A 25514-nucleotide genomic window follows, 5' to 3' on the forward strand; every position below is an offset into this window, starting at 1 on the left:
TGGATCATGACTGGGTTGATCGGGGGCAAAGCAAAGAACATGGAGTTTTTTGGATGAGGGACAGACACATGATCAGCAGATAACTTTCTCCATACTAGGGTGCACAACTGTACTACTTTACGGTGCATTCACCAGCATTGAGAGTGCTGAGCTGTGAGCTACTCCTGGATAAATTGCATTGTGACATTCAGAGAAACAGCAGCTTGTGTTTTGCAGAAGAAGGTGTGAGGAGCTACTGTGGTGCTATTTCTGCACAGACAGCTGGAAATCATTAGAAATGCAGAGCTGCAGCTGCTATCTGTGGAGTTGGCTAAATTCAGCTTTATCCTCTCTAACAAGTTTTATCATGTTTCTACTAAGCGGCTGCCAGTAATGCATTTTCTAACAACAGTCAGGGAATATGGACGTATGATAAGAATATATATAAAAGCAACAGAAAGAATGTTTTGAAAAGTGCATAAATCTGTGAGTTCATGCCTTCCGAAAAATGTAGAATAACATTGTGTAATAATGTTTGAGTCTAAATGCTTTTTGTTTATTTGTTTTTTTGCAAAAAGCAGGAAATCTATGTTTATTTGACACTAAATCTAATGCTGTTGGAAAGCTTGTTTTTCTACCTTCAAAATCATGCCACATTTGTTATTATGCAAATTAGGGCACAGGACTCATTTAACACCAAAGGGCAAATTTCATATAACAGAGAATGTGAGTTAAGCCTAAAAGTTGGGATGCCAGGTAGACAAAACCCCCCAAAAAACCCTCTCCTCACCCTGTCACCACTTCAGTTGTCTTCTGCAGATTTGCAGCCATGGTTAGTATCGCAGACAGCTCTCAGTCCAGACTATGCAGAACAAATGGCGCCCAGCCAGTCTCCGATCTCATAGAGCTGCACGGATCTCAGTTTTTTCTACTATGTAACAATCACAATAATTTAATAGGAACAATTTCATTTACACTTCTACTGCAAAAGGCTTTCATCAACATCTCCACTAACTGAACCCCCTTATTTCAGTAGACAGGATGACATGACATGTACATGTTTATTCATTATCAAAAAGGATGCCACAGTCAAGTCTATACAGAAATAGGATTCCTCAAACATCAAATTTCTACTAAAGAATACAGGTGGAGTTTTGATGAATGAATCCATAGCAATAAAGGCAGTCCACTTATTCTTAGAGCTGTATTGATTTTCTGGTGAACTTGAGCCTGAGCATACCGTGGTGAGACAAACAGGCAAATACTTGGCTAGCTTGCTGTACCATCAAGACTTGAATTCATTTTCTGTGTTAGCACACAGTTATTCCAAGCAAAAGAGGCCAGGGAAACCACAAAGCAGGAAACTTTGTTATTTTAGTGCCACAAGAAGCCAAGACATTTTTGGGTTTTCTTGTGTGGATGTGGTTGGGAGTCTATTTAAAATATAATGTTACAAGAAATTGGCACAATTGATGACCAGTTTAATAAGCTTAACGGGTCACTATGCTAAATACAATAAAGACAATCAGAGTCTTTCTTCTTGTTAGAGATGGGAACTTTAAAAATTTTAGCATGTTGATAACTGAAAAAACACACAATTCTTTTAATATTTTCAGTTGTCATATTTTGAAAATCTATCTCAAAGGATTCCACTTACAAGAAAATTATTGTTAAAAGGCAGTAAAACCTGCAAATGCGAATTATAAACCAAAACTTTGAAATGTTAGACTAATCTGTGACATAAAGTAATTTTAGTCTAATGATGAATGAACCATTGTTGTGTCCTTTCTCTGTGCCTGTTCTCTCCGTGCAGGTTTTCTACAGGCCCTCTGGTTTCCTCCCATAGTTGAAAAATAGGAATTGTAGGACAGTTGGTCACTGAAAATTATTCTTGGGTGAGAATGTGAGTGTGTGCAGTTGTGTGGCTCTACAATGAACTGGTAACCCGTCCAGGGTGTACCCCACCTTCGCCCAACAGTGGCTGGGATAGGCTCCAGCAACCCAACCCTGATAGGGATTGAGTGGGTTTATAAGATGAAAGGATGGATGGATTTTTGCTGCAAAAATTAGCATTTCTGTATATTAAACTTTGGTTGTGTCTGATAGGCTACAATTTTTCTCAGCACACCCATTTGTTTTAAAAGTATATTAAAAGTATGTCATGACAGGATACTGTAGGCCAGTTTCATTAAATTGATTAAATCTTGAAAACCTTAAGCCTCAAAAACTCCCACAGCCAGCATTTTCATCCTAAATAGTTTTAGATAGCTTTTGTTTACCACATTCAGATGGATGTTAGTAACATTTATATTGCAAATGTATAAGACCTATCAGAAAACAACATTAAACGTATTTGAATTCATAGTGGTCCCACAAAGAACTTTGTTTAACTCTCTTCATACTTTACTGCTGGTGCGATTTAGTTCCATACTGGTTTTAATGGCAGGCCCTCCACCATTTTGCTTGAGAAACAAACAGTTCCTGCTGGTCAAAGGGAAAGAATAAATTGAGTGCATCACTATGAACATTTCCACACCATAAATCTTTTTTCCATGATTAACTTTTCATGATCAATGAGTACTTTTAATCTTTACTTCCTCTTGAAGTGTTTCTCTACTAAACAGTACTGACCCGTCTTTGTAATGATGTCCCATCATGCTTGTTGCTGGGATCATCAATAAGTCTCCCTTTATCTAGATTTGGCTCACAGTGGATCTGGCTTGTTTTGTTACCACATGACTAAAGGGGTATGTTTGGATTTCAGGTTGGATGAAAGCACCCAAAAAACCAAAAAACAACTTTTATTTAATGAGATAATCAGTGCTATTCAGCCTTATCACCACAATCTGTCAGCTGTTATGTGGCTAAATGAAGCTGAGTGAATCTGAGGGGTTGAAAAAACCGTATTTGGAGTACAGTTCTCAAGTTTTATTTTGACAAGGTTTCATTCTTGCCTTTACAATACAGAACTCTAGATTAATCTGAGGGAAAAAGCTTTACAGTTTCACAAATTATAAAAGCAGACGTCTGTAACATGTCTGTATAAACTTGCCTTTTTCTGGCTCTATGATAAAGATAGGAGTACCTCAAAATGTAAAAATCCATCACGTTGAGTCTTAAAAAGAAGGAACATGTTATACATATATTGGTAAATTAGTGAAATGGGGAAAAAAAGAACCAGTAGAGTTTCTTTCTGCCAATTGGTTAAGTGGGATTTTTTTTTTTCAGAGGCATTCATTAAAACCTTAAATTGAGCATTACTAAAACTTCTTTCATTTTTACTCCAAAGCCAACAACACATATGACTTATTCCCTGTTGTTTTAAAAGCTGTTTTGGTAGATGAAAACATAAAACCTCTAATAACTTTAGAGTTTGTGGCATCACTTTGATCTTGGCCAAATTGCCCAACATGCTGGGAGATTATAATTAGCTTGTCTGTGTTAAGTCATCAATATTGTCGCCACTTCTTTGTGTACCACAGATATAAATTATGAACATGTCTGAAACAAGTCTTAGGGTCTGGTAAATCCAAGATAGTCTCAAAGTTGTAATATTTTCCATGACAAAAATAACAAACGTAATGGAATAAAGCAGAGCAGTGTGGGATAAATAATGCACCAGCCAATTAAAAGAGAGGAGAAAGAAGATCCACAGGATAAGTGATGTCCCTAAATGAAGGCCAGGACATTGTCTTTTTTTCATAAATGGGTTTCCCATGAGAATATGGAAAAAAAAACAACATGTTTTTCTTATTGAATTATTGTTTCATGGTATTGGTTGGAAAAATCTGCTGCTGCATACAATGATGATATCTCAGTAAAATGAAATATCAGACTCAAATGAAGTTCCTGAAGTGGTAACTGGTTAGGACTTAGATAACTTGTACTTCTCATTTAACAGTGATTCTCATTTACCATAGAACAAATGAAAACGATGGGGCAGCAATTATACAGTACTGCCTAAACCTTTGCCACAAGAGGCAACTAAGACTTCCGGGTCTGCCTTGCCCAAAGACAGTACAACACAACTGGAATAACAAGGAATCAAACCCTATGGTTTTATAAACGACTGCTGTACCTCCAAGGCACAGCCGTTCAAACATTTTTGACAGCAAACACATTTCTTCCATTTGCAACAACTTGATTACTTTTAGCCAAACTTTACAACTAGTTGTTATGAAAATTGCTGCAAAGAGATTTGCCTTTAGTCTAAGTGATAATGTCTGGTGTGCATTATCAGAAATGAATGGACTTTATACACCAATGGCTGCAGTATGTGGATTAAAAACTGATATTACTGGGTGATAATGCACACCTAAAATAGAAGTTACAGTCACATAGCCCAAAAGTTCTTTCATATTGAGCTGGCCTAATTGCCACTTGGTACAAAAGAAACTCAAAACACAGGATGACATTCTTTATTTCGCAGTTCATCACAACAGCAAGACATGAGTCGAGAGAGCAGTGGTTTTATTGTTTAAATATCCTGTTTGGTGAATTTGATAATTTTAAAGACTGGGATGCAACAGTAGAAAGAGTAGAACAAAAGAAGGAGGATATAATACACAAGGAGGTGACACCAGAGGAATTGAATGATTTAGACTAGGCTTGTTTTCTGCAAATTTAACTTTTGCTTCATCACATTCCCTCTTAAATTACGCTTTGCTTAACTTCTCATGAGAATCAGCAAATGCCACTTTCCTACACTACTGCAGAGCAAGGTGGGTCCACTTTTTGTGAAAATTATTTAATAAAAAAAAAAAAAAAACATGATTAAAGTACTAATTGTCACGGTGCCTCTGTCAGGATCCTCCCCCCTCCCCTCTCTGCTTGGCCTAATTCTGCGCAGCTGCCGCCACTCATCTCATCAGACTGCCATACCTTCTTAAGGAGCTCTAGGACCAGCATTCAACGCGAGTTCGTTGCCCCTAATGGTGCATGTTCAAGCCTCCCGTGAATCTTGTCTGATTATCCTCTGCCTCTCGCCTCATGCCTTTGTCCTGTTCCAGGAAAAACCCTAACCCACGAGTGAGCGGTCAAGCGGATGTGTCTAGTAACTTCCATCCACACTCACCTCCTGCAGTGGAATGCTGTTGGATTTCACGGCTCCTCTCACGCCACGTTCTGGTTCCTCAAGCGGTGCCTCCTGTCCTCGTCTGGTCTCGTATCCACGGACTCCCTCCAGCCACGTCGCCTCTCTGCCGTACCAAGACTACATCACCAGCTGAATCAATAAACCCACTTCTTACCATAACTCACCTCTTGTCATCCTTCCGGGTTCCAGCATCTGGGTCTGCCTAGCCTAGCCAGCCATGACACTAATAAATGATTTAATTTTTGTTTACTGTTCAAGCGATCATTGGGGAAATTGGGATAATGCTCTTCAAGGTGTGCATTTTCAGAAAATTATTGGACTTCACAACTCGTTGGGCATTATCCCTTAATCTACACCCTGCAGCCAATCAGGATCAAGTATTCACCCGGACCACAATATAAATCAGTTTTAACGCAGGTACATGCTTTATTTTCATGTCTTTCACGTCTTTACAGCAAATCCATCTTCTATTTCTCTTTGTCAGTCTCTTCCAGTCTCCAGTGGGTTTTAACAGTTTTTATCGTAAGAATTATAAAGTAGACAGAGAAGTACAGGTAACATTACAACAATCAATACAAAATAAAGTCCTGTTCTAGTTAGGGAAGTATAAATCAATTCTACCTAAACCTACAGATAATGGTAAAAGCTAAAGTACATTTTCTGTATAATAGAACTTGAGTTAAATTTATTCCTGACTGTAAAACAATTAAGTCTTGGTAACTTGCTGTAATAAACAATCCAATGTTCAAGTACTTTTGAAAATTTTATTACAAAGCATATGCATTTAAAATACCTTAAATGACTTAAAAGAAATAAAATGTTCAACAGAACTTTGTATTTTTATACAGTTTTTGTTACATTTTTTTAGATATCTGTATCCAACAAATACATGTTAGTTACCAAGAACCCAGTTAATATTTCATATATACACAAAAATGCTTTAAGCAACATATATCGACTTTGACACAAAAGGTCCTTTTAAGCTTTATGTTTGGTTTGTCGTCCACATAGCCATTGCTTTCTTTCAAGTCCGAGTCCTCATTCTCCGTGGTGCTGGTCGGGGTGTCCCACTACTGGAGTTTGGCTGAACACACCCAGAGGTGACGCAGACACCTGGAGATCCCCTCAGACCTGCATGGCCCCTGAGTCCAGGCTGGCCTACGTGTCCCCTCTCACCTGGTTTGCCAGGTTGGCCATCAAAAGCTCTACCGGGGCGGCCACGCTGACCTGGGATCAAAGTGAAAATGAAAAGACTTTGGTTAGGACTGTTTTAAGAGTTTTCATGGGAACTTCCAGAAAAAAGTAATTCCACTCTTTGGCAAATCACGCAAACCTTCAACAGTGAAAACCTTTATTTTCCTGGAAATTATATGCAGACTTCAGACAAGCTGTGACTCAAGTCCAGACATTTTCTAAAGCAGAATGATGCTCTGCCATTCAGGTGGATCCTGATTTATGCCTCATTTTGACTAATTTAAACAAGAGGATGTTGAGTATCAAATGTACCCAATGGTCCTTGATCTCCAGTGTAGCCAAGAATGCTGTAACCCTTGGCTCCTTTGTCACCCCGCTCTCCTCTGCTACCTGCAATCCACAAAGACAAAATACTCTCAGCAGAAACGTTGCCAGCTTTGAAACCCTGTATCACAGTCGTGCAGATATATCGTATCCAAATAACCGTAGTACAATCTCCAAATGTCAGTCAGATCTGAGTTAAAATAAAATTTAAAAAAATTTGGATGTAAGTTTGCAGTTGTAACAGATCCAAATCCAGCAATAATCAAGAAAGAAAAGCAGTATAAAAGCTGATAAAAGAGAAACGCCGACCTAATTGAACTATTTTCTTTTCAAACATATATATATATATAATTTATTTATTTTTTTGCTTTCTTCCAAGTATGTAAAAGGGGCTTTCGGTTCTCTTTTATTCCCTAGTATAAAATCCTGTGTAAAAACTGAAAATGAAAAGAAATAGGGGACTAAAAAAAAAATTTTGCAAAGAGTTGACAAACAGCTCCCAAGGTTTAGTATTTTAAGGTGAAAAAAATCGGATAGATTTAGAAAACACATAACTAGAACTTACTGAAAACAAGTTTTGCAGGTTTTTAAAACTGCATTTTCCAAATTTGCTTCTGAAATATGAGACTTTGGATGTTAAAAGACACAGGTTGACACATTATTTATCAAATGTGGAAAAGTTTAAAATTATTTTTCTATGGCTACAGTTCATTTTAGGCTAATATTGGAAAGTTTGTGATATTTGTTGATTCCAAAACCAAGACACTTCTCAGCTAATGAAAAATAATTTCATTCCTTAACAATTTTCCAATATCAGCAGCTTTAAAACAAAAGTGCTCCACACAAATGGCATCTTTGTAGATCTTTTCCAAATAATGGAAATAGGAGAAGAAAAAAGATTAGTAAGGATCTTGTGTGTTCTTCCATTGCTGCTTCCCAAAACAACCCTGTGGGAGTTGCTGTTTTTAGGATCTATTACTATGAATTCGTTGCTCATGTTTTTCACACCTAGTTCTCCTTGGCGGCCTGGCTCTCCAGCTTCTCCATAGAATCCTGGTGGACCCATTTCTCCATCAACACCATCAATACCAGGCTCCCCCTGACAATAAGTCAAGACGCAAATGTTCTTATTTCACCCAAAAACCTTGAAATGTTTTACTTCTATACAGGTGTTTACTTTTCTAAGGAAATATAGTGAAGTTCAAAATAGCTTACTTCAGACCAACTCGTTACAAAAATGAGTGAATTAAGTTTAAAAGAAAGGAAACATTGTTCTGTATTGGTGCATCACTCTCTCTGGCAGTGACAGCTAAATCAGAGTTACTGACCATAATCTAATAAAGTGGAATATTTTCATTTTGTAATGGCTTCAAGAAAAAACACAGTCTCTGATTAGGAGCTGTGGAACATGAACTCGTTCTACATTGTGTAGTAATGTGGAAAAGGCTTTCCAGCCCAAGACAGCCAAAAATCAGTCAACACAGACCAAGTGTCTAGTCTGATGCTACTTATTTGTCCTCATGGAAATGTGGAAAAAGATGGTTTTCATTCCAACATTTCTGTCAAATACTTCAGCTTTCTCAGTCTAATCCAGACCCTCACAATATGTTTGCATGTTGCTAAGCCAGTGAGCACACACTGAGCAATTTATGTATGTACAGCACTCAGACTATGGTGTGGTTCCAAAGGTTTGCAGAGAATGGAGAAAGAAAATGTCTTCATAGTCATTCTGATGCATCTAAAACATCTAAGCTGTAGAACTCACAGGAGGTCCTGGCTGTCCTTTCTGTCCCGGAGGACCCGGGGCACCCATGGGAACGTCTCCATAAAGAGGACAAACAGCAGCACATGTTCTTTTCACTGAGTTTGCAAAGGTGGACATCTGCTCCAGAACCACTTTTTTACAGACTTCGATCACATGCTCAGCTGGGAGTGTCTGGCCCTGTGGAAGAAATCGTCACCACATCCATCACTGAAGGTGACCTTGCTGAAGGACGTCGCATGCTGAAGCTTCAGCTGCAACCCAAAGTAGAGTGAGAGAGTAAAGCAAGACGTGTTTCCTGAGGAGTGCTTAGAGTTAACAGCCACACTAAATGGAATTTTGTTGATTTCCTCTTTCATAGAGATACATAAAAATGTGATGAAAATCGTGTTTTTTTGTGCTTTTAACACGTTCCTAGATTTATCTCATAATGGAGGACAGATATAAAGAAAATTAAGCCTAAAACTGCATTTCTGAGCTACCTGCTCCACTCAATTCTGATGCATCCACTTGGAGACGACTAGATCCATGTATGTCTTCGTTTTCCTTATCTGAACTGGCATCTGGCTCAAAACTGTACGCTGGATAGCTCCAATATTGCTCACATTCTTGTTGTACCGCTATTGTTAGGTTGGTGGTGTGAGGGGCTGTAAACAAATCTCCAAGGGAAATTTCCAATGAACTCCTGCCACGCCACAGAAACTATGTCTCAAAAAATGACATAAGTTTGATTTTGGCTAAAATTATTTAATAAAGTCATAATTAAAAGACCACTGGGAACAGTTTTAAAATAGACCAAAAGATGATCATAGTGGGACTTTTATGGAATATCTACTAAAAGATTGTTGCAACTAGCATTTTTTTAAGGCAAATTTCAGATTTGTCACTTCCTTGACAAAAAACATTAAAAATTGATGAAACAGCATTTATGCAATAGACAAAAGAAACTTTACTCCTAGAAGTGATTTAAAAATATATATATTGTTTTTTTCTGATATTATTGGTCAATATTAACTTACTGGAGGGCCTGGGAGCCCTTGAAACCCATCCGGTCCACCTTCACCTCGGACTCCCTTTAGTCCAACTGGACCAAAACGACCAGTTGGGCCTGCAGGGCCACGCTTTCCTCGTCCTCCCTGAGGACCTTGCTCTCCTCTGTCTCCAATCTGCATTGTCAAGAGGGTAACAAGTTATATTACATCACATAGATGAGAATAGAGCACAACTGACAGAATTGTATAAAAGGAAGTAACGTGATGTTGTTAGGTATGAAAACTGAAAGTTATGAGATTCACGTGGGCCTGCTCTGACAGCATATAAATGTCTTGTGTAAAACAAAATGGGAATCTTTTATGTCAGTTTCAAAACAAAAACCAAATCTGGAACATACCATTTGAGAAATATGCAAGATTCTTTTTCGGACAGTGGTGGGAGTTACCGTTCTTATCGCATCTGCAGATGCCCTGAATATGCAAAGAATGCTATTTGATGGGCTTATATTAAATTTTCCCAACTATTGACTCTGAAAACACACTGGAACACGAGGAGGATATTTCAACTGATATAAAAGCAGAAATCCAAAATCTACAAACATGCCTGACTGCTCATGTTAATAACACAGTTCATTGCAGTTATCATGTTTGGTCGAAAAAGGCCTAAATGACTGATGTATTTGTTTATTCTTCCTAAGGGATTCATAATACATTTTACAATTTGGGCCATGCATGTTCTGTTTGCAGGAGATCTTTTTATTTTTTCAAATAGAGTTAACAATTGTTTAATACATAAACAATTGTTAAATACATAAACAATTGTGCACTGTGACTGAATCCCAACTTACCCTTCCTTTGGGTCCTTTAACTCCTTTTTCCCCCTGTAAAAATAAAAGGAGTCTTGTTAAAAAAAATCAAAAAAATGACAGGAAGATGAGCACTGAAGTTTGGACTTGGCTGTACCTGTGCACCCTTGGCTCCTTTTATGCCCTGGATTCCTGTTTCACCCTGTGCAAGGCAAATCAAATGCAAATAATTTGAGATAAATTCCCTGCAAGTTGTGAGATGGACTTTCACAGATGTGCTTTTTACTTACTAAGAAGAAAAGCATGTATTAGATCAAAAAAAAGTGTTCAGATTCATACGGAATGTGATGATAATGCAAAACATTTGTCTAAAACAATATTTTTTTTTCTTGACCTGATAGGAACCTAATGTCATTGCAGCAACTGTTTAATATAAATTTTCTAAAAAGAAAAAAGCTTTTTTTTGGATATTAATGACAAGTAGCTAGCAGACAATGACTAATATTTAAGAAAATTAGCTACATGTCAGTCTTAAAAGTTAAAGTAAAGTAATAGACGTTCATTTGCAATCAGGGCTTGAAACATTCACTTTCATTCCATTAAATATGGACGTGTGGCTACAACCCCTCAGTAGCAGACTAAAGACGTGCTTTGTGTTTTTTACTGTCAATGCTGCTGCAGTCAGGCGACTGCCTGTTTATTCTCCAGCAAACGTTTAACTTGAAACATGTGATTGCCATTAATAAAGGGTGCATTTTAGCCAAGACCACTGCGGTTTCCAAGTCTTAATCCGTTTGTTTTGATAAAGAGAAGTAATAAATGGAAAAGCAAAGTGTAAGAATAATAGTTTCAAAATGAGCACCAACTCTCCTCTGAAAGTTCAAAATCCAGTGTTTTTGTCTTTTTCTCACATCTGCACTGTTTAAAAGTCACAAAAAGAAACTTTAAATCGTTGATGTGACATAATTTCTATTATTAGAATCAAAATTGGTCGGAGTTTCTTTTTATCATGATGTCCACACAAAAAGTGAGTTTTTTACGTGACATTTTTATGCTTTTAAGATGTGCATTTGACTTAATTTATTGGAATATCAATAAAATCGAAAGAGTTTCAAATTGTGGCCTTCTTCTTCATTGCAGCTGATTTGTGGTAGAGATTCAAATTATACCGTCGAAAACATGTCACATGATCTATTCTAAGCCTATAATATCATGGAGCAGGGGAATGTCACTTCATATCCAGAAGTGAAGTTGGTAAAAGTCTTTCAGCCACTTCTTTTTTTAACTACTTGTTTCTTTCAAAATACCAGCTGAAAAAGATTGTACTACTTCACTATAATTACATCTGTCAAGTATGGCTCTGTTACAATTTTCTGTATTTTTAATCAGTCATTTTCTGAATAAAGTTGTGTTTTTGTTCTTTTTGGGGATTTTTCCCTGAAACTTTACTACTTATTTTTGCTCTAAATTTGTGCATTTTGCTGTTGTATTTGTTTAAATGTAGACCTACACTGATCTGATCAAGTATCTGTAGTTTTCTTAAGCTTGGTTCTTGTTACATATGTAGAATCGTAAGGAGATATTCAGCGCATGTTACCATCTACCCGGCATAACACATGAGGACACTAGCTCTAGTGCAAGACTCTTATAGATGACAAAACAATGATATTTTTCTTCTGCTTCTGTTTAGAATTTTTTTCCAACAGATTTGTCTGCTGCCGCCGGGGGATAACTGCTTTGTTCTTAAGAACTAGACTTTGTTTCCAAACCAGGAAAAAGTCTTTGTTTGGCACTGGAACACAACCATAGTTCTGCTTGGCTCAATGACACAGCAAAAAATCCCCCAATTGCCACAGTAATTGTGCCATAAAATGGTCCTTTTGCTCTTATTTTATATCTCTAACGGGTAATATGTGTAGGATAGGATGTATTACCTTTGTTCCAGGTTTTCCAGGCACACCCACGTGACCCTGTAAAAAGACGACATTTTCTGATAACTTGTAGACAAATGTATCTGGGGCTTAGAAGACCTAAGAAAGTTCATTTGGCGCACTTACAGTAGGCCCAGGTGGGCCAATAAATCCAGGTCTTCCTGGCTTCCCTGCTGAACCCTTGTAGCCTCTTGGGCCCTTGAAAATAATAGCCAGTCTAAAGGGACTGCATTGTTCCTGTTATTTATCTTTAAGATGGCAAACTTTTTCACGATTCAAATATGTTGTGTTCCTAACTTCAGCTGTTGAGATGTCTAAATATTTGACTTACAGTTCGACCTTGGGGACCCATTTCTCCTGTTGACCCCTGGGCACCTTTTTCCCCCTGTAAAAGACAAGTGGCAATAAAGGAAACTGCCAAAGTAACTCAATTGCACACTTTTTGGGGGTTTAAAATGAACCTTGGCTCCACTTTGTCCGTGCTTTCCAATGGGGCCTTGTGGTCCTTGATAAGCCTGCAAGCAAATGATGACATTTACAATCCTTTGCCAAAATTTAACACAAATTTGTAACTATGAGCTGTCAATACCTCTATTCCGGGATCACCATCTCTGCCAGGCAAACCTGGATCTCCCAGAATACCCTGTACGTGCAGTTAGTATTACAATAATTAGCAAATTTGAGTGCTCTTTTACTAATGTTGTACTACATCCGCAGTAAATTACTTTTGCTCCAATAGTGCCAATTCTGCCCACTGGTCCAGGGACACCCTAGTTTTTAGAAGAAAACACAAATAACATAAAAATTCACTTTAAAATCAACTGTGTTTTAATTAAGTTATAAAATGGCACTCTTCTGTGGTTTTTACCGGCTGTCCTTTCTCTCCAGAAGCTCCCCTTTCTCCAGGATCCCCCACAATGCCCTGCAAAACCATTACATGTGACATTTCAAACCAAATTTTAATCATACCTCAACATGCAGCGTACAGAAAAGACTTTTCTGAAATAAAAGGTGTTCTTCAACACATAAGAACGGTTTATTGAATTAGTACAGACTCGTCTTTAATTTGTCAACTTTTGGTGTTACAGTTAAATCCTTCAGATGTCAGAAAAAAATCCACCCACGTGATCAAATGCTGTGAAGGTGAATGCCACTAAAGAGTTATTATAATAGTTTTAACCCTCCGGTCGTGTTCGCATTCAGCCCCCTACTTTAGTGTTCCCGGTCAAAATTGACCGGTCTGTTTTAACTGGTCTTAAATTAGCACACAAAAAAAATTTCACCACCAATTTTTTTATTAAACATTCTTTAGTTGAGAAAAACATTTAAAAGTAGTGTCTAACGACAATTTGTAGATGTAAACATTAAATAACATCAGTGAAAATACAATTGGGCACTAAAATGAACTACAAAATGAACATATAATACAAAAAATAAATGGAAAACCAAACACCAAACTCAACAGGGTGTGTGTGGGTATGTGTGTGTGTGTGTGTGTGTGTTTGTGTGTGTATTCATGCACATGAGTGGCATGTGACACTCAGGTCAGAGTGGGCCTTGCAAACATAAGCATTACATTTGCAGCATGTCAGGCTCGTTTTGATGTCTCTAGGGGCACAGAGGCCACAACGCTTCCTTTTCTGGCAACACTCCAGCTAAAATCAACAGACCTATGTAGGCTTGGAGGTCTACCAGGTCGATTTCTCTCCAGGTGTCCCCAAACACACGCTTCCCCTCCAGATTTGTCATCTCAAGTATAATTCCCTCAATGGACTCTGGTAAAAAGAGTTGGAAGCTGGACTTGATGTCATCCACACGAGATGCTGCATAACGCGTTGGTCCTGGTGTCATCTTTATGATGTTTTCCACTCTCGCTCTACCTCCTCGGTCCTGGGGGGATGATGACCAGAGCAAGTGTCCACTTTTGGACTGAAATGTTTCCTCAGGTGCCTGTTCTTCAGGTGCCTTTCCCTCTCCATCTGTTGACTGGTCAGTCTCCTCAGAGTCTGGTTCAAAATCTGTGATGTCTTCCAATTCCGAGACATCCTCCTCTATCTCTGGTTCAATTTCAGTGCCCTCTTCATCATGCCCAAGAACCTGGACCAGAACCTCTTCCACAGAAAAACGCTTCAGTCGTCTACTCATTGTGCTCAGAGTAAAAGGAATGCAAGGCAAACATCGAGCTATATATAGTATGGGGTTGTGTAAAGATGATACATTGATTAGTCTGGAAGGTGTGGTTCACGTGTGATAGGTACAGAAGCGTGGGAAAGAAATGGGTTCACATAAAAGACACCTGTCTAGTCTGTGTAAACATATGATACATTGATTAGTCTGGAAAGTGTGGTTCACGTGTGATAGGTACAGAAGCGTGGGAAAGAAATGGGTTCAAAAGACACCTGTCTAGTCTGTGTAAACATATGATACATTGTATCATTAGGAAGTTGGTTCACGTGAGAGGATCGGCACATAAGCAGAAAGACATGTGTACCCACAAAAGAAATTGTGTGTGTGTGTGTGTGTGCGTGTGTGTGTGTGTGTGTGGGGGTGGGTGTGTGTGTGTGTGTGTGTGTGTTAGAGAGTGTGTGTGTGTGTGTGTGTGTGAGAGAGTGTGTGAGTGAGCTGGGGCAGTGTGTATGGGGATGTTTTCTGTATGTTGAATGAATTTACTCTGGATACCCATTCATTTCCTATGACGGTCACTTTTGACCGGGAACACCACAGGTGTAACAAGGTTGATTAAAACACTCAAAATTGAATGAAATAGGTGATCATCACTTTTATATGTTCAAGTACACAGTGTGAAGGATATCATAAGGTCTTGAGGTAATCAGATGTAAAACATAATATTTATGAGTATTATAAGTTGTAAAACGGTCAGATTTGACCCGAACACGACAGGAGGGTTTAATAAAGCTTGAGCACATCTAAAATGAGCTTTTTGCCATTCCTCACTTGACGATGCAACAAGGGGTCAAACAATGACCCACCTGCTTTCCTCTTGGTCCCGCCCGACCTGTTGCACCAGTGGGCCCCGTTTGGCCCTATAATACAAAAAGTGTATAAAAGAAACCGTTACCAGTAATTAAGAATTATTTTAAACCTAAAAGTTAATGAGTCAAAGCAAAAATAACGACACAAGGACCTTAATGCCTTGAAATCCAGGAATCCCTCCATATCCTTTGACACCTTTAGTACCCTTCAAGAAAACCAAAACCTTATCAGTATTATTCAATGGTTTAAAAAATACTTCTCCATTCTCTCTATAGTATTTACAATTTCTCCTGGTCTTCCCGTTTCTCCAATGTCTCCATGAGGTCCTCGAACTCCCTTTGATTATAGAAAAAATGTCATATTTATTGATGCAAATTAAAATGAAAAATGATGCTAAAACTGTGCAACTTCAATAACTTTCTGAAAGTTCTGAATCAAAGCCAGCGTTACCTTGAATCCTGCTGCCCCCTTCAGTCCTTTCAGTCCCTTTGGACCTCTGTCACCCTATAAACACAACAGTTTCCATAATATTCATATTATTGTTTTTTGCTGGACTGTTTTTTGCTTAACAAACAGATCAGCCAAATTACCACTTGGCCCCAAGGTCCTCTCATCCCTTTCTCGCCTCTGATTCCCTGTTCACCCTACGAACATGTGTACAAGAGGTTTTTATTAATGTTGTTGAGCAAGACTGAAAAGTGACACCAGCCATTTTCACACAGCTGTTGAAGGATAAACATCCAATTCAGGCGCCTTTTATTCTGCTTCAGCTTCTCTGATGTCTTCATTTACAACACAGACAAGAGACAGACATTCCCATTTATTTAACATTTTCACACACGAAAATATGTCACAAAAAAGGCCAGTTCCATCCAATGCAAGAATGTATAAGAGCTGATGTAAGGTATAGCTTTTTATTTAGCAATAAAAAAAGTCCTAAGACAGTTTGGATATTTATAATGGAGTACACGTCTACTCAAAACTCCAACGACAAGCAAAGCTTTTTCGGCATTCCATGATGATCTGAATTTAAACCAGCCATACCTACTTCAACTTAAAAACAGGTCACAAGCTTTAAAAACACTGATTAGAACATAATTACTTTTTGGTTTAATGCATGACAAGTCAACCAGTTTTACACTGCACAGAGATGCACCAGAAACTGTACAGAGTGGCTTTTTAAAGGCGGCTATTGATAACATTTTGTTGGCCAAAAAGATTACCTTTGGTCCAGTTTCACCAATGTTGCCATAGTCTCCTGTGTTTCCCCGGATTCCCTGAAAAAATAACAATCAGGATTTGAATGTTGCAGGCGTAGATGTGTAAGGCCAAAGTCTTGAAATGAGTTTCATAAGAAATTGTTATGCCATTCGAAGAGATTTGGCGTTATTCATCAGAAAAAAGGAAATTCTGTACAGAAGAAAAGCAACAAAAGGAAATACTTTTATATTTCCATAAATCAAGTCAGCATTTGTGCATGATATCCAATCATTTTTGTCAGACTAGTCAGTTACATTATTCTTTTTCTCTTTTATTTAATTTTATTCAATTTTGTTTTATTTTATTTGCACATCCTTTGTAGATCATTTGGTGAGTCTAGATTGCCCCTAGGTGTGAATGTAAGTGTGAGGCCCTGTGATGGACTACCAGACCGTCCAGGGTGTGTCCTGGCTTTTCCCAACAGTATCTGGGATAGGCTCCAGCAACTCTGTGACTCCAAAAGGATCAAAGTGGGTTTAAAAGATGGATTAATGGATGGCATTCATGCTCCACACTTAACTGTCTTGACTCCAATAATGCAATTGCATCACTGGGCTCTTCATTTGGACACCTTCCCAACAATCGGTGTTTTGTTGAGTCAGCCTCAACAGTGTGTTCTAGTTGCCCAGAACTACCCCTACCTTATCTGCTCCCATACCTCAAGCTACTGTATATATAATAGTCCTCTTTCATTAAAACCAAAAGTTAAGTTACCTTTTATGGAGTTTTGTACTCACCTGACACTGCCCCATATTGCATAAATTCTCTTTTTCATCACTAAAGCTAGCAGCAGTGTCAGACATGTTATCAATTACCTGCTTTAAGCTTGTTCCTATAATACTCAGCTCTCTAGGCAGAGAGATGATTTTCTTTCAAACCACACAGAACCATACTCCAGTGAGTGCAGCTCTCCATCTACATTCCCAGCCCTCTGCAACCAAGTCTGTGTGTTTAAGCTTTTCCCTGTCACAGGCCATTTCTACAGAGTTCTTACAGGGAAGTGTGAGGTCCACGAAAGACACAATCTTCTGCATATAGGATGTTCTGACTCAGACCACAACACCATATCTGGGGTTAAGTTTGTGGTGGCAATATTTAGAGGAACTATGAGCTTGAGTCCTAAGTCTGCTCCAAACTGCTGGTCTATAGTTTCATCCAACTGACCAGTAGCTGTTGTTTTCTAGGACATAGTTTCTGCAGAGTGGTAAAAGTTCATTAGAAATTTGACTCTAAGTTAGTGAAGAGCAAGCCTGCCCCCACTTCCTGTCACCCATTTGTTTACACGCTCTCCCCCTAGCTCACAGACCCTCACACCCCCAACTTATTACAGGTGCAACAAAAATGGCAAGCAATGTCGGAGCTATCCAGCCGTACCGTTTTGAGCCAGATGCCAGCTCGGACGAGGAAAAGGAAAGTTAATGTATCTAGTCGTCAGCAAGAGGAAAAACTCAGAAATGCAATTTTCAGTTTACTTTTCTTAATACATTTCCTCCATCATTTCAAAAATACCACGAGAACATGTTAAGAACAGCTAAAACAGAATTTTTCTTGGAGCCGGTCTTCAAGTGAATCTGCCTCTGAACACAACAAACATGATAGCCTGTCGCCTGGGGACATGGAATATCTGGGGACATGGAACATTATCATAACTATAAATTGGATAAAGTCATACTTTTTGCTTTAATTTAGTGTTCTGTAGTATAACTAGATAATTAGATCGAACTTTTACAGATCGAACTATTACAGAAAATGACTGTAAGGTCAAGATGCATTTGTTTAAAAAGCTGTTTCTGATTAAAATGGGCTTAAATTAATTAAAAGTAAAACAATTTCTTACTTCAAATCTGATGGTTTATGTATTTTTATACTATTTGGTCGAACAATATTTTTTTTAAAGTGTCTTGTTGTTTATATGATGGAATTTACACTTGCAGCTTTTTTTAAATCAGAATCTTATTAGTCACTTAAGTGAAAAGTAGGCAGAAAGCCTTCTTTATAAAAACAACAACAACATGGATCAAAATTAATTTACACAGATGTTGACTCCTTCAGTAGTAAATGCAAAACTGTTTTCCACTGGCCTGCATTACACCGAGCCCTCAGACAAATTTAAAGAGGCCAGAAGGCCTTTAGTTTGTTGGTTTATTTGACAATCTCACCTAACGGTGTATGTCAACCATAGTCAGCTAGGCAGAGGTTAACCTCAGAGATGGCATGACCATGAACTTTACAACATTTTTGAGGCAGGAAAACTCAGGCAAACGAAGGACCACCCACCACCTGAAATGGGCAATCCACATATCTGTGCCAGCAAATGCCCTCCTTGGATGCCAGTAGAGAAAGAGATAAACAATTCAAACCTTTTTGAATCCTGAGCTGGCAAAGGGCCAAAACCCCAACCAGTTACATGTGACAGATGTTTGCTCTCAGATGAGTTACAGCTGCAATTCAAGACATGAACATGCAGCATTTACAGTTCTGGAAAAATGCTTTGGGTATGTGTTGGTCTTGAGGTCCACATGTGTTTCCTGGTGCAGATTCGGGGATTTCTCTTAGCTCCAGGGTAAGTTGCATGCCAAACCATTAAACATGAATTAAATGTTCTGAAAAATATCCATGTTTTTGAACACATTTTTCCTGTTTTTAGGGTTTTCGGGATGTGGCCAACAGTGATAACTGCTGAGCATCAAAGGAATTAAGGAGGTATAAATGATGACATGGGCATTTTCATGTCTGCAACCCCAGAAGGGGAAAGATGAGAGAGTTTATGTTAATTTACTTTTGTTTGTGGATCTGTCAACTTTAGCTGAGTATTCTTTTAAGGGTCAAAGGGTTTTGTTGTTTAACATCAATACAGTATTCTTTAGGCAAACTCATGTAGATTATGTACAAAAGAAATGCAAAAACAAGACTTCTAAATGGGTTTAGGAGGGTTAAACAGTTACTGAACTCTTGGGAGAGTATAGCTGTTGCTTAACCACTTGGTTTTCCTATGTATGGGATTCATTACTACTGGCTCCCCTTTTTTCCAAGTGGAAAAGCAAAACCATTAGAAATCTTGTGAACTTCAGCCAGTTTGAGTTAAATCTTATATTCTAAACCAGCAGGGCATGTGTTTTAAAACAGATGTGGTTCCCCCACAGCTACAAAAATAAATTGTGTCACATCAACGTAAGGTTGAGTTTATCTTGGATCCTTCCCAAATCTTCAAAAAAATGGACAGAAGAGTGTTCAAAGTATCAAAGGAGTCCCTTGGACACTGTTGCCAGGAGCTCCTGCTTCCAGATCTGTTTACATCCTGCCCTGTCTCAGTTGCTGCTGTCTCACATGGCGACACCCACCTACAAGTCATCTTAATGTTCATGTTGAGAATGTCAGACCAGTCTATTTATTTACCCAACTGCCTTGTCTTCCTGGGTCACCTGTATTTCCTGGAAGACCCCGGTGACCCTGCAGAAAAGAAAATGTCAGCACAACCACAGCTTGGGTTTGTATTCGTGTTAATCAAATTCCTTCCATAGGTACACTCACCTTTGTCCCAGGGGGGCCCTGAATGCCAGGTTGTCCATGCAAACATTTGCAAGATGCTCTTCGACCTGTTAAACCTATTTCTGCATACCCTCCACACTGCCATAAACATACAAGGATCAGGATGGCTGGGAATCTTCCTATTCCATAAAAAGCGGTTGATAAGTTGGTGACTCACTGCACTGGAAAGCTCACAGCAGCCTTCGGAATAGGCCTGCTCTGGGTCACAGGACACTTTCATCTGCTGGAGATCCACCTAAAAGTAAAAGAATATGCATGAAAATTTAAAGCTGTGTCAAATCAGAGGAAAATGTATGTCTTAGTTTTGACGTACCAAAGTTGAGCGGTCTCCTATAGCCCTCTTGACAATGGAAGTATATCCTTGGCGAATGACAGGTCTTGGCCCATCAACAGGCTCCACTCTTACCTCCTCACAGTCTATCAGCAGCCTCACCTGCCTGCCCTTCACACTCAGAGCCAGCTTATGCCACCCTCCATCAAATAACTTTTCCATGCCGTGAAAAGACCGCAACATGTGACTCCCATGGGGACTGGTGTAGAAAAAGTCTAACAAGCGTGTGTTGCTGTGGAAACGCAAGCCAACTTTCTCTTGTCCCTGTGGGTCGCTGACTTCCCACAGATTCCATGATGTCTGAGCAGTGTCATTTGTCACCTTAAATGTTGCAATGATGGAGTATTCGGAGGGAAGTCCGTCTGGATAAACATCCCTGTGACACAAAGCATAGATTCAGGGAGCTGAATAACTTTAAACAAAACCTTCTCTGTTAGAGTTGAGGGCATTTGTGAGGACATACAAGACATAAGTGAACTCTATTATATATTTTGGCTTTGTTTCAGGAAAACAAATATTTTGGGAAATTTGTTTTCACATGAACTTTAAATTTGAAAAGTATTTGTATGTTATTAAAAAGCTTATCAGATTTCTGCAATATTTAAAAATGAACAAATAAACTCCAGTTATGTATTTTTGCCTGTCAATAAATGACACTACAGTCAACCAGAAAAAGCTAACAAAAGATACAGCCACTGAGGAAAAATTCTCAGCTAAAGGTTAAAAGGTTTAAAGCTGGGGAGAGCCAAACAAACAAGCAGAAACTTTAACAGTTTGTCAGTCTGCACAAAGTATACAAAAACACACACAAATAAGCATATATCCTCTTTTATCTCTTCATCTTCAATTGAAATTAAAGTAAAATTTGAGTGCACTCAGAGGTCAAAGGATGGGATTCTCAAAGTAATATTCAAACTTTTCCCAGTATCTGATGTCATTATAGCATGTCAAATGTTAAGGTTTGTGTTAAAACAAATTGAAAAAGACTAGACATTAAAATGTTTTTGTGACAAAGTAAATTTTTTTTTAGCTAACACAGTAGCTTTACTGTAATAAGAAGAACAATAAGCTAAAAGAACGAAACCTTTGGTTTCTGGAGGAAAAATAGAGAAAGTTTTTATTGTATTTGAAAACCTGAAAAGGCAAAAAATTAAACAAAATGAATCAAACTTTTACTGCTTCCTTAAACATATAATTTATAATCAAAAGAGGAGTAAACACTTCACTGTACTGCCAGTCTTAAAATATTCTTCTTTTCCATCCACTCTGTCCACACCTTTCATAATCCAGGTGTATGAATGACTTTAGCTCACATTCTTCCACTATTACATAACAATGACAACTGTTGAAACAGTTTTATTTAAATGCCATTTTAGTTATTTTATTCATTCTTAATTCATCTTTTCATTACACAAAAGACTCATTTGTTCATGAAACATTTTCACAACTTTAGCACATTACGTTTTTAATAATGTGTTGAAAAAACACAATTGCAATGTGTTGGATGGTTGCACTCTTAATTGGAATGCAATCAGTCACATGGTGGATGTCCTGCAACAGATGTAAATGCTTGAAATTGGATCCCTTCTTTTTTTCTTTGCTATTTTTATGTTTTTCAAGGTATTCCACTCCTGGAACAACATATGCTAAAATTAGATCTTGAAAATTATCCAACAATTTTCTTAGAAAATAAATTCAGGTCATTTAGGGAAAAAAATCTTTAAGCTAGAAAAATTACATTAATTTTAAAATAATTAAATATTACTAAAACATTGAAATGCTATACCATCAAAAATCTACTTTTGACAAATACCAATACCAGACAATTTTGTCTGACTATAGAGATTGTGGGTTAGTGCCTTGTATCTGTACCCGTGGCAGCTTTAGTTCTCAATAAATACATTTTCTGTTATAAGGGTCAGTGGCTCTTGTTTGAATGTGTACCTCACAGCCTTTTGTAGCTGGATGGAGGGGTTTACACGATAGGCAACAGCCTCTGGTTGCGATCCATCCACTCTCCTCACGCCAGTTGCCTCAGGCACATGAAACTCCTCCAGCAGATCAAAGCCTTGCAGCACAAAATCAATTTACTTTGACATCGCATCCATCATGCATCAAAGGAGGTGAACTTCTTCAGAATTTTATTCACATCTTTACACATGATCTCAACACAGTTATTATATTGTTATCCATCAAAAACAACTACCATGACATTTCTCCGTGAATTTAGCTTTTTGTGTTCAAAACTCTGAATTCTTTGTGTTGCAGTTTAAATTAGATTTGTGGTCTGAGAAATATTAAATAATCCTATGTAACCATTCATATCATAGATGCATACATTTCTGAGACCAATATCTCATTTCTATGATCCAAACTTCCCTCAAAACCCATTGTATAGAACTTGGTTTGTGTTTTCTGTCCTTTAGTGGATTCTCATACCACTAGGAGCAGTGGAAAGGCTTTTACTAATCGTTTCAAAAGAACAGCTTCCATGAAATAAAAAAAAAATACTTTTGCCGGGAAAATGTTTTGCAAATTTTAGAACTTTATGGTGACTATAACTCATCTATTGTTCTTAATTATTTATAAAACAACTTGCTGTATTGATTAAAAATGCTAAATTTGTTGATAGCTAATCATTTATAATGCAGTAACACCATGTTAAAATGTGTGGATCAAATTTGAGACACTGGGTGAATAAGATCCTTTTTTTGAACAATCATGTCAATGTTTTTGCATCTTGAACTAACATTGTTGTGAGCAAAAACTCACCAAATCACCCAACGTATCCTAATTTATACTGTCTATATCTCATAGAAATTACATGGCTAATATTTAGGGATTTAATCAAAGGGTTTAAAAAACATCTTTATTTAAAAAAAAAAACTAATTTATTCCTATTCTTTCATGTGGTGGGCTTTACAGCAGCTTTTTTGTTTGTTTGTTTCTTTCTTTCTTTTTTGCTTTCCTCATTCAATTAAACACATTTTGTTGTTGTGAAACACAGTCAATGTAGATTAAATTGACTGGTTTAATAAAAATGAACACTTTGTTTTTTTAAGATCTCAACGGCTTATCTCCTTGGGTAAATTCAGCAATGGCCTAAAAGTGGTCCCACCTAAACTGACAGAAAAATAAAATAAAAATACCACTGCTGTCAGCATAGTGAGAAACGCAGGGATGAAAAGCACTGACATCTGCTGGTCCTACTCTATTAGTGCAGTCAGTGTTTGTGCTAAAAGTAATAAACCCCATAAAGACCAAGTATCCTCTTAACCCTTGTGCTATCCTATGGGGTCAAGATGAGCATTGACGTGTTCTCCCTACCATGACAAAGGTGGATAAAGGTGAAGAGGATTTCATGTAATCCATGAAAACCAATGAAGATCACAAATCATTAAAGAAAAAAGTTCAACACACTGTCTTGTGGGGTCTAGATGACCCAACTCCCAATGTTAAAGTGCCTAGGATAGCACAAGGGTTAACAAACAAAATGCATATGTTTATTAAGTATGAAGTGCTTTTGAAACCCAATAGAAATATAGCAGGGTGCTTACCGGTAACTGTACACATTGCAAGACAATAAGAATACAAAGGAACTTACTGGGCAACGTCTGGGCCCGAGTCAGTCCCAGGTTGAAAATGAGGGCTGCAATCGCCAGCACTTCTTTGAAGGGTGGCATTCTTGATTTATGTAAACCCAAGAGCTATGGTTGCCTGTGATGCAAAAGTCCAATAAATCAGTCAAACTGGATGAAGATTGATTAGGACTTTTTTTTGTTTCTTTTTTTTTATTTTAGAAAAGAGAAGTCTTGGAACAAATATAATAAATGCAATAAAAACATAGATACAAAAGATAGTAGAATACTAATTTAAAAAAATACACAATGCTATTGTTTAAAAACGAAAATTGTGGTTTATATGAAATGCTTAAAAATCAGAAGCTTACAGAGTTATTATTTATTGCAACATCTGTCTCATGTATCATTGTTAGGGAAATAGACTATATTTGAGGCATTCTGTTTGCCTCAGATCTAGGGTGGTGGGGCTTTTTATGTCAAAATATTTCTTTGACTAATAACTAATAATGACAGGTGAAGTGCTATTACACGTTTTTTGTAGACCCCAGACATAACAGGGTGTCTTTTGCCATCTCTCTAAAATATATATATATATATATATATATATATATATATATATATATATATATATATATATATATATATATATATATATATACACATTTATACACATTTAACAAGCAAGTCCACTGAAATGCTTCTCTTAATTTGTCAATTGTTTCAAATATGTTTGAGCACTGCAAAATTTAACCTAAGATTAAATGAGCAAAAGTGTCAAACCCTGAGAGAACTAACAAATATTTTCAATACTCTAAATTGTTTGGTCATTTTTCTTGTCATTTTCCCAAATGTTATGAACTCTTGCAGGTGTTCACTAACATCATTGGGCGCTCTTACAGGTCTGCGTGTCAAATTAGCTCAATCCTAACTCAAACTATAAGAATACCATACATTTCTGAACTTGTTCTTTTTTGTTAGGGAGACAAATTAAAACATATTTTTTTACTTAATATCTATTTTATTTAACATACCTTGGGCAATAATTTCAAAAAAAGTTTTCTTTGACTCAAAGGGATGCATTTATTTTATGTCCTTAATGAATACAAATAAGTCATCCAGCTGCTGCAATGACAGTATCAGCTTAAAAATCTTATCTGATAGAAACACATTATTTACCTACCTTAAATATGTTTAAACCTATAGAAAAACTGCTGGAATTACTCACATATTCCTGAAAAATCCCAGACCTCCTGCTGAAGGATCTTTTTCAGTTACTTCTGTGAAGATATACTCCACTTTAAAGTGACATCCAGTGCAAGTGGGGCTGAACAGGAGGCCCATTCTGACCCCTGAGCTCCGCTCCACCTGCAGATCCTGAGGGGATTTGTGTCTTCCCATAGGCCAGTTATGCTGACATTCAGGGACATGTTAGTAATTCTAGAGCTTTGACATCAACTGAAGACATGAAAAATGAAAAAAGGCGACAAGAACAAAGTGCAAAGTAATTGGATCTGGTCTAAATTAAATAAGTTACTCAAAACACTTCGTAGAAAGTTTTTAAATATTACATTTTGCAGAATAATTTTAATTTTTTAAGTGAAATTTAAAAAAAAAACTTAAAACGGTCACATAGTTTGAGTCTATGTTGAGTCCATGCTGTATTTCACAGTCAAACACAAGATCCTGTGCAAACATTCCAGCAAGACTAGATCAGCA

At 37.6% G+C, this 25514-nt stretch overlaps 1 protein-coding gene across 1 annotated transcript; it reads right to left on the bottom strand.

Annotated features, from left to right (window-relative positions):
- Positions 1-5824: 5824 nt before the first annotated feature.
- LOC101171190 (collagen alpha-1(IX) chain) lies at positions 5825-25388 on the bottom strand. Its single transcript, XM_011484554.1, has 27 exons — positions 25024-25388; positions 23822-23934; positions 22162-22285; positions 20200-20593; positions 20044-20121; positions 19869-19964; positions 19734-19787; positions 16301-16354; positions 15668-15721; positions 15528-15581; positions 15360-15413; positions 15229-15282; positions 15074-15127; positions 12952-13005; positions 12809-12853; positions 12673-12726; positions 12545-12598; positions 12415-12468; positions 12210-12281; positions 12087-12122; positions 10310-10354; positions 10195-10227; positions 9374-9520; positions 8358-8534; positions 7601-7691; positions 6581-6658; positions 5825-6301 (listed from the first exon to the last, which is right to left on the bottom strand). Exons 2-27 carry the CDS (start codon positions 23898-23900, stop codon positions 6099-6101), a joined length of 2292 nt encoding a protein of 763 aa, XP_011482856.1. The 5' UTR covers positions 23901-23934; positions 25024-25388; the 3' UTR covers positions 5825-6098.
- Between the last annotated feature and the right edge of the window lie 126 nt (positions 25389-25514).

The sequence above is a fragment of the Oryzias latipes genome, chromosome 15, assembly GCF_002234675.1.
Source record: "Oryzias latipes chromosome 15, ASM223467v1".
Lineage (NCBI taxonomy): Eukaryota > Metazoa > Chordata > Actinopteri > Beloniformes > Adrianichthyidae > Oryzias > Oryzias latipes.

Coding starts and splice junctions, on each gene's coding strand:
- LOC101171190 (XM_011484554.1), bottom strand. CDS start 23,900: ATGCCACCCTTCAAAGAAGTGCTGGCGATTGCAGCCCTCATTTTCAAC. Junction 15,283..15,359: donor CGGGAAGACCAGGAGAAATT/GTAAATACTATA, acceptor GTTTTCTTGAAG/GGTACTAAAGGTGTCAAAGG. Junction 12,727..12,808: donor TTGGCACTATTGGAGCAAAA/GTAATTTACTGC, acceptor CTGCACGTACAG/GGTATTCTGGGAGATCCAGG.